Raw genomic sequence first — 14,114 nt, 5'->3', positions numbered from 1 at the left:
CTTGGCTTCTTCCTCTGCTTTCTTCAGCCTCCGGCCTGCACCAAGGTAGAAGATAGATGAATCTCTCTTGCCTGGAAGATAGGGCTTGTAGGCTTTCTTCCAGTGTGTCCTGCCTCCGACCCCCATCGATGTTCTAAGAGCTTCCTCCATATATATCATCTCCCAAAGGTTAACTCCTCCTTCTGGAGGGAGGGGGATTCTGGGTTATCTCCCAGAGTGCTCTCTGGCCCTAAGAACTTCAAGGGAGGTGTGAATTCAGACTAAGCCAGCCCTGCATCCTCCCACACGTGTGAACTCCATGGAGTACTTAGATACTTATGAGCTCTCTAAAGGTGTGAACACAAGCATCGTTTCTATCAGTTGTACTTAGTACCTTGTTTCAAGTTCTGGCCCAAAATATCTCTTTCTAAGATCAAATCAACTGCAATGGCTTAACACTTTGTAAAGATTCCAACACTAATCCTTCGTCCTTGGGCTCCTCCTTCTTCCCCTCCCCTCCCCTTCTCTTTTCCTGCCTCCCTTTTTCCTCTCTCCTCTCCTTCCAGTTTTATCCCTGCTCCTTCTCTCTTACCTTCTGCCCCTCTCTTTAATGCGAACTCCGGTTCAGACCGCGCTGGGCCTCCTGTCTGGCAGAGGGCGCTCTCGTCCGCGTCCTGCTGTAAAGCGCCCGTCTCCAGGAGCGACGAAGCCGCAGCCAGGAGTACCGAACCGGAAGAGGAAGCGGAAGCTGGGCTGGAGCCGGAAGCGGAGCGAAGGTAGCCGCGGGGGGTGGGGGGACGGGTGCAGCGTTGGGGCCTGGACGCCGCTGCGGCCCCTGGGTGTGAGTGGAGGTCGGCGCAGTGGGAAACTTGGAGCCGGACGCCCGGCAGTGCCGCTTTCCAGCTCCGGTAAGTGCAACCCCTCCCTCCCTCCTCCCCGGGATGAACCTCTCCAGGACGCGGCCTCCCTCTCTAGCTCAGCCTCAGTCTGGAGCCTGGGCACTGGCCGACCTCGGGCCTCCCATTCCCAACACCTCACCCCCGGGTCCTCCCCCTTGCTTTTCAGCCCCGTCGGGCGCTCCGGCGGCGGTGGCTGGAGCTCTTCCTCTCCCGCCCCAGCCCTCCAGCCCTCGCTGCTCCTTCCGCTGCCCCCTCGCCTCAGCCCTTCCCTTCCTTTCTGGCCTCTGCCTTCTCCCGTGTTTTCCCTCCTTTTCCCCATTCACTCCATCCCGTGCCTGTTCCTCCTCTCCTTCCCCTCCCATACCTTCTCTTTCCCCGTCTCTGCCTCTCCCCCCTGCCTTCACCTTTAACCCTTCCCTTTCACGCTTCTCCCCTCCTCTTCCTTCTCAACCTTCCCCATTTTCTCGGTTTTTCTCCTTCCCCCTGTTTGCCCCTCTCTTTGTCCTCAGCCACTCTCTCGCCTTGCCCCTCTTTCCTCTCGCTTCCCCTTCATTTTCTCCGCTTTTTGCTTCGTGGTCCTCAGTCATTTCTTCTCTCCTACTTCTCAGCTCTCAGGATCGTTGTGAGGAAAGCACAAAGCGATATAGGAACGTGAGTTTCAATAGTAACTCCATTCCGATAAAACATCAGTGTGCAGCCCGTCTCCACTCTGATAGTTGACTCCCCTCCACATCTCATCCTGTGCGTTTCTTGTTTGTCTTTCTGTAACTCCGCTGGAGAGAACAGCTCACCTTAGTGTGATACCTTAATGTTCATTTCTGTTTTAAACTTGAGGGTGTGGAAGCTCAGAAAGGTGGAATGATTTTTTAACACAGGGAAGATCTTTTCTCTGCTGATTTTAACATTTTGCAAATAGCCACACACTACTGTCTCCAGTAACCCCTTACCTTATTGAAATTAAAGGCTCATTCATCTCTTTATCGTAGGCATCCTTGGTGATTTTTATGTTTTCCCCCAAAGTAAGTCATCAGTGATAACTGTCTCCAATAGCTCTTATACCAACCTGTCTGTCATTACTTGGCTCTTTGCCACATTTGTTTTTCTTATGAAATTGTGATGTTCCATGAATCCCAGATATAAAAGCACTAAGAAGATGGGTGGTTTTTGAGGCAGAGACCAGCTTGCAATGCCACTCTTTAAAAAATTGTTCATTTTCTCAAATTCAGACCTGCTGCTCAATTTTATCTAATTCAGACTTCAATCGAATGAATGAAAAAGAGCTTGTTAGGTATCAGGCTCTGTGCTAAGTGTTATTACTTGACAAATTCTGTTCCAAAGCTGGGGACACTCATGAAAAGCAAAGACAGTTTCTGACTTAGGGGAATTTGCATTCTAATGGGTGGAGACTCTTTTGGGGAGGGTAGAACCATTTTCCTCTTTGTTGAATTGGTAATGGTTACGAAACTGGTGGGGGTGGAGGAGAGGAAATTTTGTGCTAGAAACAGTTGAGAGGCTGTGGAGGACATAGTAAGGAGGGAAGTTAAAGCATGTTTAGGGGCTTTCCTGAAGTAGTATGCCAAGAGAGAATCACCAGTTGAGGGGAGGGAGGGGGAAAGGAAAGCAGAACTGAGAGGATCTGGGGAATAGGCAAGATAAAATTTAGTCAACAGGCATTAAGGGTTTATGCCATGCCTGTGTAAGCAAATTCATAGAAAAAATATAAGTTCCTGCCCTTAAGGAGAAAAGATGCACAAATCAGAACATGCAAAGTAAATACAGATTAGATGGAAGGTACCTGAGGGGCTAGCACTAGCAACTTGGGGGTCTAGGAGGGATAACAGTTAGACTTGGAAATGCCTCCTGGAAGTAGAATTTTAACTGAGTCTTAAGGGAAGCCAGAGATTTTAAGAGTCCAGGCTTGGGAAGAAAGTATACCAGTCATTGAGAACAGCCAGTGCAAAGGCATGAGAATGGGAAATAGCAGAGTAGCAAATAGATCAATATGCTGAATTATAAAGGGGTTGGAAAGGAGTAGAATGAAGAACATTGAAAAGATAGGAAGGTAAAGAGATTTAAATGGCTAAGTGTTTTATATTTGTTCCTGGAAGGAATAGGAAGTCACTGGAGTTTGTTGAGTAAGAGGTTGACATAATTACAATAACATCTTTTTGGGCAGCTCAGTGGAATAGGGAATACATGAAGGGGGAGAAACATGAAGCAGGAAGACCAATTAGAAGGCTATTGCAGTAAGTGAGAGGTTATTTGGACCTGAACTAAAATAGTAATTACATAATTTCAAAGAAGAGCTCATAATCGAGAGATGTTTAAAAGAAAGAAATTACAAGATTTGGCAGCTAATTGTGTATGTGAGGTAAGTCATAGAGAGATAACACTGAGATTTTAAACCTGGGTACTGGAAGAATGATGGTTCCCTTGACATTCATGGGAAAGTTCTGAAGAGGGGAAAATAGGAGGAGGGAGGTAATGAATCTTCCTTTAGAAGGGTAGAGTTTGAAATGCCAATGGAACATCCAGTTTGAGGTGCCCAACAGTCAAGTGAGTGTTACAAAACTGAAGCTTAGAGAAATTAGAGAGGTATATCTTCATTTCAGAATTGTGTGCAGAAAGATAGTAATTAAATCATAGAAATCAATAAGATCAAGTGTGATAGTTTAGAAAGAAGAACATGTTTGGAGACACCTACAATTATGGGTATAACTTGGATGAAAATCCAGTTAAAGAAGTAAAGGTCACACAAGTTGGTCAATCACTAAAAACCTAGAGATGAAAGAGCATCTAAGCTTTCTTGTTGTGGAACCTTTTGACAGTCTGATGAAACCTATGGATTCCTTTGCAAAATAATGTTTTGATGTCTAAAGAATACATAGAATTACCAAAGAAGCCAGTTATATACTTAAATATAGTTACCAAAATTTACCCCCCCAAAAAAAGTTTGTAGAACCCCTGATAAAGGAGAAGGTGATCGACATCAAATGCAGAGAAAACAAGAAAGTTGAGAGTGAGGATCAAATAAGAGCATAGATAAGTTTGGAGGAATCAGTTTCAGTTAAATAATGAGGTTAGAAATCAGATTTCAGAGGTTTTAAAAATGATAGTTGAGGAAGTGAAAGTAACTATTGTAGATGACTTTTTAGGGTTGAACTCTTCTGGTTTGTAGTCTTTTATCTGCAAAGGGGATGTGAAGTTGGCTGGAGAAGAGGAAGTATCAAGTTGTTGAAAGGGGCCTCAAAGGCTCTTGAATTGAATCCCTCCCCTCAGCTTATGGATGAAAAAAATAGGCCCCAGCAAGAGATTGTAACTTGTTTATGATAGTCGCACAGTGGCAAGATTTGAAATTTGAATAAGATCCTCAACTTAAAAACCAAATGCTCTTTCCACTGTTCCATGCTAAGTCTGATTTATTGTTCATCTGTTAGCATTTGTCCAATCTGTCTGTCTGTATACATTAAATTTTTTGGGAAATGTGTTCAGCATCTACTTCATTTTTCTTCTGTGGTTTGGTGGGCTGACCCATTTTAAACAGTTATTTTATTGAAGAAGCTGTGTTTCTAGTTTGCATTACTTGAATTGTGGAATTAAAATAATTATTATCCAAATTAACCTTCCCTCTCATTTTCTTCCATTCTTTCCCCCTTTTTCCCCTTCCTCCTTTTCATTTCTACATTTTCTTCTTCTCTCTTCTTGCCTCTTTGTGACATCTGACCTCTTTGAGAGGTGCTGACAGTGCTTAACTTGGATTGCTATCATCTCATTCCTGTCTGCAGAGATGAGGAAAGGCTCTTGTACTTCTCTAGACTTAGCACATGGTAGGCACTTAATAAATGTTTTATTGATTGACTTAGTTCTGACTTGCAATAGAAACTGGTTTGTGACATGAAAACAGAGGCCTTGGGAGATTGGTCTGTCCTGTTTTAGATTCCTGTTGGGAGGCACAAATATAGTAGGAAGAATAAGACCATAGAATTTAAAGTTAAAATGGACCTCAAAGATCTAGAGATTCTCAGTTTGGGGGTTAAGTCCATTCTCCTACTTTGAATCCAATTGTGAATTCATAAGTAGGTAAAATAGCTTCTACAGCTGGGATAAATACCTGACAATATACACATTATTGTTTAAATTTTATTAATATAGAAAATTTAAATTATTGTATTCATTATGTTTGTTCAGTTATGTAATACTAATATTACAACTATTATCATGTTAGGTCCAGGACATTTTTTATGTTAGAAGAGAATGCAAAGCATGTCTCTAATATCAGTTAAATTGAGGCTGATGGGTCTTTTGAGATTAGGAGTTCTGAGTTGCATTGGGCTAAAGCTGATTCAGTGTCTGTATTGAATTCTTAGTTAAGCCCAATAGGAAGCTTGCCTGTGAAGTTGCCTAAGTGGAAATGAACCAGCCCATGTTGAAAACAGAACAGGTCAAAGCTTTTCTGCCTATCAGTAGTGACTTTAGGCTGGTGAATGGCTATGGCTGTTGTGTTTCTAGTCTGGATGAGATAGAAGTTCTCATGTCCAAGATGGGGAAGGGGAGGAACCCTAACATTCGGTATTTTGGGGATCATTTGCTTTATAAATAAAAAACTGAAACAAAAAGAGATTGTGATTTGCCTGGGATTACATAGGAGGCAAATATCAGGTTCTGGATTAGAACCCAGATCTCTGAGTATAGTGGTCTTTTCATTAGATTCAGAAAAACCTATTTCCCAAGTTTTCTGAAAATTCTAGTTCTTGTTTTGTTACTTAACTATTCAAGTGACTGGGACAGTCACCTAATTGATTTCCTTTAATCTTAATGTCCTCATCTGTCCATAGAGATAATTCTTACTAAGTTTGTAAGATTGTGTCAAGGAATACCTTGTAGAATAGGTTATGCTGGGCTTGTGTTATGAATTGGGGGGAGGAGGGAATTTTGAAAAGTTCAGAGAATGTGAATATTACCCCTGAAATTGGAATGTATTCAGGAAGGAATGTCATAAAATTGAGGTCAGTCTAATAATAGTAAAGATGGGAAGAAATTGATGTTGTGGCTCAACTCTCCTGGTAATTGGAGAAGCTTGAGACTGTCTAGGCACACATACAGGGGAACACTATAGAAGCAGTCAGTGTAATCCTGTTTTCTTTGCTTTGGCTGGAGGATAATAAATAGGTAACTCTGAGATATAAATAAATCTACCTTGGATCTTTGAAGACCCCACTGGAACATCTTTTAACACCTCTTGTCGCACCCTAGGGTTTGCTTGAAAGACAAGGGTGGAGGGAGACTTCTACCTGCTTTCTTACCAAAAGGGAGGAGAGAAATCCAGCAACAGCATCTCCAGGAATAAAAGGTATAAAAGGTTTGAGCTAGGTTGATTTTTGCTAAAATAATAAAATTAAAATGTCAGTGAAAGGGAAATGTTAGGAAGTATCAAGGCTTAGCTGAGTCTATTCCATTGAAGGTCAATGTTCTTTTCAAAGATATCCTAGGAGCCCTGTAACAGGCCCCTTTTCAATTTAATGTAATTTACAAAATGTTTACTAAATACCTATGATATTCAAGGCACTGGGTATGGAAACAAAAAAAACCCCCTGTTATACTAGGGCATATATTGGGCTGGAAATAGCAATGGACCTGTTTGATTCATTGGCAGAGGGAACTCCTGAGTGAGGACCCCTCTCCCCCCCCCCCCCCCCAACACAACTGGGTAGCTTCTCTGTAATTTAAAGTCTAAAGAGCTACCTAGAATCCAGAGAAATGAAGTGATTTGCCCAGGTTATGAAACCACTATGGTTCAGAGGTGGAAAATCTTCCATTTCAATGCCACTTGTCTATGTGATATGCCCTGCTGTTTCTCCATACTTAAAACTAGTACCACTGGGTACTGCTATCTTGCCCTGCTCTTGATCAAATCCACTCTGTCATTGTTTCTAATGGGTGTATGTTTGTCTACTCCCCTACTTCTTAATTCACTTGTAACTTTCAGGATCAAAGTGGTTCTTCATGAGCAACTTGTGTACATTATCTCTTAAAAGAATAGAAGCTCCTTTATGTAAGGGAATCCAGATGAAAATGCTGATTAAACAACTTTGAAAGTTACATGTTGAATTTCTGTGCTTAAAAGGAAAAGTAATCTGGATATAATAGAGATTTGTCCTCTTTTTCTGTTTTACTTTATATATGAAAATGTTTATTTTCAATGAATAAAATAAGTTCAGAATTTTAAAAATTAAATTTAGGACATAACAAAAAGAATGTAAGCTCCTTGAAGACCAGAACTGTCTTTGCATTTGTATCCCCAATGCTTAGCACCTAGTTGGCTTAATAAATGTTTGTTCATTCATTCATATGTTACCTCAGTTCTTTCAGAGCTGCTGTCCTCCCATTTAAAATGACTTCATTTACCTTATAGCTTATAAATGAAGTTTTTATATTATTTGTGGATTTTAAGTTTATTGTTTCCCTATTACAATGCTTATTAAAAATTGACTATCATTGGTGAGAAATCTGGCTTTATTGGGGAAATTTTCTCTTTTCAAATGGTGGTGTGAAGTATTTAATCATTTTGATCCTGAAGGCAAATAACCTGAATTAATTGTTGTAGGATTTAAAAATGTCTTCGTGGGTCAAGGTTAACAGAGGACAAACTCAAAGATGTGCTGCAGATAAAAGGTGAGGTAAAATACCCCCTAAATATTTATGCTAGCTGTATTCCATTAGAGTTTCAACAGGTTAGTCAAATTAGATGAAATTATCAACATTGTTTTCTAGAGTTGTTCACTACTATTTAGTTGTGAAGGCTTTTCCTAGAGCAAGTTGAAAGAAAGACTTAGCATTCTTGTGAGTGTATGAGTCTTTGAATATGTTCATTTCTTTCAGTTTAAATAGTTATATTTAGCAACCTTAGCTCTCCAGAGTGTGGGCACTCTAGATGTCACAAACTTCTTGCACTAAAATTAAGACATTTTCCTCCTATAACCCCTTTAACCCCTTAGAACCTATTTTTAGAGACAATTCTTAATATTTGTTTAACTAGTTTCCAAGTCCACTATAGATTTATGTTTTGAAAGATCTGTTGGTTTACCTTTCAGAAAGCAAGATTACAGCTTCAGTTATATGGAAAGTTCAATTAACCATATTACCTTGTCCTTTCATGATGCAATATAAATGAACTATCTTCTATATGTGAATCTTATTTGTTAAACCTTTTCAACAGATGCATTTACTCTAGAAAACTTTTGACAGATTTCAGTTTTATAAAATAATTCTTATTTAAATTTTTTAGAATGGCTCAATTGTGCTTTGAGTTTTTTATGGTTGTGGCTGTGATAGTATAACAGAATAGCATGGAATTACAGTAATATAATTTAGGCTAAAAACCCCATACCACTTTTAAAAATACTGCTTATTTTAAATTCTAGGTAGAATTTAGGTTATTATTTGTCATCTTTGTCATTTTAACAAAGTAAATTGATTTCCTAATGATCAGTGAAACCCCATCAGTGTAAATTTAAAAGGAAGTTACTTTAAAATTAGGTGCTGTGGATTTATACTCCTGGAATTAGACTTCATAAAAGTGGGATTTCCTTGCTGTGGATACTCCCTCTACAAATTTGGCAGATCACAACTCCTCTATACATTAGATCAGTTTGATGAGTAGCCTTATCCTGGGGGAAAAAAAATCATCCATTGACTTGGAAGCTAATGTAATCATTGAGGCTGGTCCTCTGGGTTCTCCTAACCTTTCCTTCTTGAGAAGACCTATCAGAGCTCATGCTTTGTTTGCTTTGCTTTTTAGAACCCAGTGTTGTGTCCGTACCTGTAAACCTCAGGTTCTACAAAGTCACCAGAAGATCTAGGTTCTAATAGTGCAGTTGTTAACCAGCTATGTGACCTTGGGCAAGGTACTTACCATTTCTGACCTTAGTACCCTCATATATAAAAATAAAATGAGGTGTTTGGACTAAGTGACTATGGTTAGTATTATTACATTTTTTTTGAAATAGAATCATAGGTTACCTAATAGTAGCTGAGAACATATGTTATGGAGAAGTAGCACCTGCTGTCACGGTCTATAGCTTACGATGCATTGTCAAAGAAGGAAATGATGGCTCAAAACTCTAGTGAACAATGGAGTCCCTGAATTCTAGAACCTGTATTTGAAAAATGATAGCTATGAAATCAAGCATCTTCTTTAATTTCATAAGTTTTCAAAATATGTCATACCATGGAATTTCTTTATTTTAAAGCAAAATCTGTTTCTCTTGATATCAAGGTAACCTAGTAAATGGAGTGTGACCAAATAGCTGTCATTGAAATATGTGATTCATGGAATCTGGTTCTCAGATAAAAAACAATTTAATTCTTATGTAGTTGAAGCTTTTCATTAATACTTTTTGAATCTTGAGCTAGCATTCTGGAACCTGAAAAGATTGAGAGTAGCCTGCATATGCAAAGGTGGCATTTCCATTGTCCTTGTTTGATGCAGAAAAATAATTGTCTCATTACATTTTAGTGTTGTTTCTTTTTATCATTCTCCAGAAACCGTGACAATTGTTGCTTTGATTTTCTATAATTCTTTAAAAATGTGCTTTTTATTATTATTACTTTGGTTTTTTGCTGCTTCTACGAGTTTCATATTTCCTGTGTCTTGGAGCAGTTTCCAGTATTGTTCTTAGTATTTAGAGTTCACATTAGTTTCCATCTAGAACAGAAGTTGTATAGTTTCCCTTAATTTTTATTTTGATTTGGTTTGTAAATTTTGAGTATATTTTTGTGTGCTATTTTGAAAGGAAGAATTTTAACAGGCCATCTTTAGACAAATAGGAGTTTAGATGATTGACATTTAGGCAAAAAGGTGTCAAAGCAGAGGGAGCCCTGAACTCAGAATGAGAAAGGACTACATTGGAATTCTGCCTCAGCTAGTGTTACTTCATTTTCCCATATTCCTCCATCCCTTCAATTTGCTCATTTGTAAAATTGGGGAAATAATAGCCCTTATTTCCAGGGTGGTTATGAGAATCAAATGAGGAATGTGGAAAGCATTTTGCAAATCTTAAACTTTGTAAATGCTAGCTATTAGTTACTTGCTTGAAATCTCCTTTGAACCTAATTTTTATAGCTACCCTATGAGGTAGAGAATACATAGGATTCCAAGGTCATGAATGAACCTAATTACTAAGAAAATTATTGAAAAATAGTTAAGGGGTATGTGTAAAGATACTAGCTCTGGTTCTTCTATTATATGTGACATAGCAGTGTAGTTGAAACAATTATGTATCTAAGTCAGTGACTTTTTGTTTAAAAATCTGGCTCTGCTGCTTATTATATGCGGGACATTGAGGAAGTTACTGCCTTTCTTTTGGCCTCATTTTCCTCATCTGTAAAAAGTAAAGAGTTGAACTAGATATTTGATCATTAACTTTGAAATTCTATGATTGCATTCTCTCTTTAGGCCTAAGTTTCCTCATTTATAAGAAGTATCATTAAGGTCCAGTCCAATCAAAACTTGATATTTAGACTGCTGTAGTTGATACTAAATTGTTGTATCTTTCAAAGACCACTTAAAAAGTTAGACACTTCATTCTCTTATTTTAGTTTCTGATGCTCTGGATTATTTTGAGGTGAGCTACTCAAAATTTGTCTTTTGAGTAACTTTTCATAGAATAACTTTTGCATTTTACTAGATTTGAGCAATAGAAGCTCTTTCCAATTTTTGTTCACTGATTCATATTTCTTTAGAGAAGTATTAAAATTCAAATTGTTTTCAATAAAACCAGAAACAGCAATGGCAGTTTTATGAGTGCATTTTTTAAAAATCTCTTTATTTTAAAAATTTCTCCCCATGGGTCACTTGATGAGGGTTTAATAGACTATTTAATGAGTTGGGGATAATTGAGATATAATATTAAGAATGTTAAAGTATTTTTTGTGTTCTAAAGTCTTTTGGGTCACAAGTCTTAGAAACTGGTCTACATTTACAATTATGAGTGGTATTTTAGTAGACGTTTTTATAGATTTTTGCTTGAATTTATTACAGTGGATATATAAAGACAAATAGGAAACCAAAATCCTTTCGAGAAAGTCACTTAAGTATATTTTCAAATTAAGTAGCCTGTTATACTCTTTAACAGATTTAAAGAATCAATAGCTTAGCTTCACTCTTCAAGTTACTATAACAGTTTATTAATTGATTCATTTGTACAATATGAATTTTGGTTTACCGTAATTAATGAGTCAGTTCTTAAGCTCTTCTCTATCACATTTCACATCCACAAATTGATGTTTTAGAATAAAATTTCTTTGTATTTCTTCCAGAATCCTAGGTAGTTGTCTGCTGACTGCTTTTCAGAGTCCCTGACCTTGAATATGGCATGCTTCTTTTTGACCCGTTCTGTCTGTTGTCCAGCTGGTTGAGGTGTATTAAGAGCCCAGAAGGAAGCTGTTTGTGCATTAGTGAATTATTTTTCTTCAGGGGCTTAGTCAAAGTAACCATTGGATATGACTAGTTCTTAGCAGGTTTTCCATTACATGAGTTTATAGTTCTAGCATTGCTTAAAATAAATGGCTTGGGCAGGCCAGAAATGTCCCCTCTAGTTAAGGAGGTGTTTGAGGTGAAGCATTATGCTTATGGGTGACACTAGACATTCCTTTTTTTTTGCCAGGTAATTGTATCTTGAGATTTCCTTTCTTTTGCTGGCCTGTTGGGTTCCAGGTATCCTGCTGTTTTTCTCCTTGGAGCCGGCTGGCTTTCTTGGCATCAGTCAGGCTCATTTACTAGGAAGCTCTGTAAGGCAAATGCAGTTTCCTTTTGACTTATGCACCTCGAACCATCTGCTAATGCCTTCTCTTGGTCTTCAGACTTGGCTACTGTAATCAAGAGAAGAACTGAATCAAGCATCTGTGCTTTTCCTTTTTGTAGAAGAATATATTTCCTAGGCACTCTTTAACCCTGTCGATCCAGATTGCCAATAGGAATTCTCGTTTTGTCGTTTTTCCATTCAGATAACAGTTTGGAGTATACTTTTTTTGCTTTTACTTGTTTTCTTTGTGCAATTTAAGCTGTTTGTTACTTAATTGAAGTTAAATTCAGCCCCCCCCCAAAGTCAAATGTACTATATATTAAGCATCAAGATCCACAGATATTTATTAAATAGCTACTCTTTAAATTTTTTAAACTTCAGAACTTAAAACAAAAAAGAGCATTGTCATACCCATAGCAGAACACAAAAAAGAATTCTATATGAAACTATGTCTTCATTTTATACTTCTTATTTTTTTAAGTATAAATTTTACACATTACTTTCAACTGTCCTGCTTGTTTGTCTTTCCTTCTGAACTTTTTTTTCTGTACTTTTCTATTTATTTAAAGAAATTTTTTAGCAACTCTCCTTTTTTGAGCACTGCCATTGCTACCTCTTTGCTGTCCCATTCCTCACTTAAAATCTGAGAGAAAGGAAGGGAAGGAAAAAAAAAAATCTTGCAGCAAATAAGCATAGTTGATAAAAGTGAATCTGCACAACAGCCATGCCCAAAAATGTATACATATCTCTTTCTGCATCTTGGATCTGTCACCTCTCAGCCAAGAGGTGGGAATCATCAAGGAATCATCAAATAACAACTTTGTACTAGGTACTGGGTATCCTAAGACAAAAGTAGACTTTTCTTTTGTGAGCTTTTGATTTGTTAGGGTAAGCAATAAGTCCACATGTATGTAAACAGAAAGTGAATATAAAACAAATACAGATTAGTGGATTGGGGTAAGGCATTGCCAGCTGAAACTATCAGAGAAAACCTCATGAGGCTGGGAATAGCCTTGGATATGAGCTTTGTATGAAGCTAAAGATGTGGAGATAAAAAAGGGAGGCCATTCCAGGCATAGAGGACAGTTTGTTCAAGGCATGGAGATTGCTTTCGGTGGAGAGTAAGATGTAATAGACTTGGAATACTAGGTAGTATTCTAATATAATACTATATATTATAGTATTATAATACTATAATATAATATAGGTATATAGTCTAGATAGTGGTTAAATAGGTTTTAAAAAAGCAAGCAGAGAGATTTGTATTTTGTATTTTGTCCTACAGGCAATAGATAGTAACTGGAATTTAGGGAGCAGGAGAGTGAGAGCCCTGTGCTTTAGAAGGGTCACTTTGGCAGCTATGTAGAGGTGGATTCAGAGAAGGAAGGGACTTCAGGCATGGAGATGATTAGGAAGTCATTGAGCATTGTGCTAGTTGCTACTAGGGATTCAAAGATCATGCTTATTAGGGGGGATATGTTGTATACAAAATAATGCATAATAAGTAAGTAGGAAGAAATTCAATCTTGTATAGTGAATAGAGTGCCAAATTTGGATGTTAGGAAGATCAGTTGACTATGGTCACCTCACCTTTTTGAACTTCTGATAGCTCCCTAAGATATACTTTCAAAAGATAAATTGTATGATCAGTGGATACATTAGGTACATTAGAAAAATTGTGAAGTACTATATGAAACCTAAGTGGCTGAAGGTTAATTACCAGTTGAGTAGACTCATTGCAGTGTTGAATGTAGTTTGATTTTGAATTGGAGAAGGTGGCACTTGAGTTGAATTTAAAAGAAATTCAGTAGAAGAAAAAAAGGGGATTAGTTCATGCATCTGAAAGAGTATGAAAATAGTTCCTACAGAAGCCTAAGGAAACTTTGGTCTGAGTCCCAGAGATATGTGGTCAATCAGTGGAGGGTGACAAAATGGATTATATTCCTTCCTCCTTAAATAGCCAGTAGTTGATCTCCACACAATCTTTCCCCCATACTCCCTCACTTGTTAATCTCACCACTCTTGTACAAGCTTCCAAATTTCTAGATATTCACAACATAAGGTTCAAAAGTATCATTAGGAAGCCTTATGGTGGGTTCCCCCAAACATACCTAACTCCTACCCTTTAGACCAAAACTTATTAAACTCTGGTTTGTAAACCCATATGAGGTCACATAACAATGTGCAGATAGTCAAAAATAAGGCAACAGAAAGAGATATCAAATATTCTGCCAAGATTTAACTCTTTACATAAAAATAAATAAGCACATCCATCTTATTAGTGTGCAGATTTACTTTTATCTTCAATAAACAGTAAAATTATATGTATCCCAAAGAATTGTTTGAAAATAAATTTCTTTATAACCCATTATTAGTAAATGTCTGATTTATATACATATTTTTAATACCTATAGACCCAGAGTTGTGTAAAAAT

At 37.8% G+C, this 14,114-nt stretch overlaps 1 protein-coding gene across 6 annotated transcripts in view; it reads left to right on the top strand.

Moving 5' to 3' along the window:
• Positions 1-726: 726 nt before the first annotated feature.
• Positions 727-14,114, top strand: part of LOC100928248 (nuclear receptor coactivator 5) — a 31,662-nt gene continuing 18,274 nt past the window's right edge. For 3 of the 6 annotated variants that reach the window (XM_031954454.1, XM_031954452.1, XM_031954449.1), the window contains exons 1-3: positions 744-887; positions 6,132-6,228; positions 7,483-7,550. In XM_031954454.1, the coding sequence (XP_031810314.1) occupies positions 7,492-7,550 (59 nt within the window). In that variant the 5' untranslated portion in view covers positions 744-887; positions 6,132-6,228; positions 7,483-7,491. Of the gene's footprint in view, positions 888-1,486; positions 1,530-4,623; positions 4,706-6,131; positions 6,229-7,482; positions 7,551-14,114 lie in introns of all 6 variants that reach the window. The other 3 variants (XM_031954455.1, XM_031954451.1, XM_031954450.1) reach the window with 2 other exon arrangements.

This window comes from Sarcophilus harrisii, chromosome 2 (assembly GCF_902635505.1).
Source record: "Sarcophilus harrisii chromosome 2, mSarHar1.11, whole genome shotgun sequence".
Lineage (NCBI taxonomy): Eukaryota > Metazoa > Chordata > Mammalia > Dasyuromorphia > Dasyuridae > Sarcophilus > Sarcophilus harrisii.
This window is presented reverse-complemented; position numbering and strand designations above follow the sequence as displayed.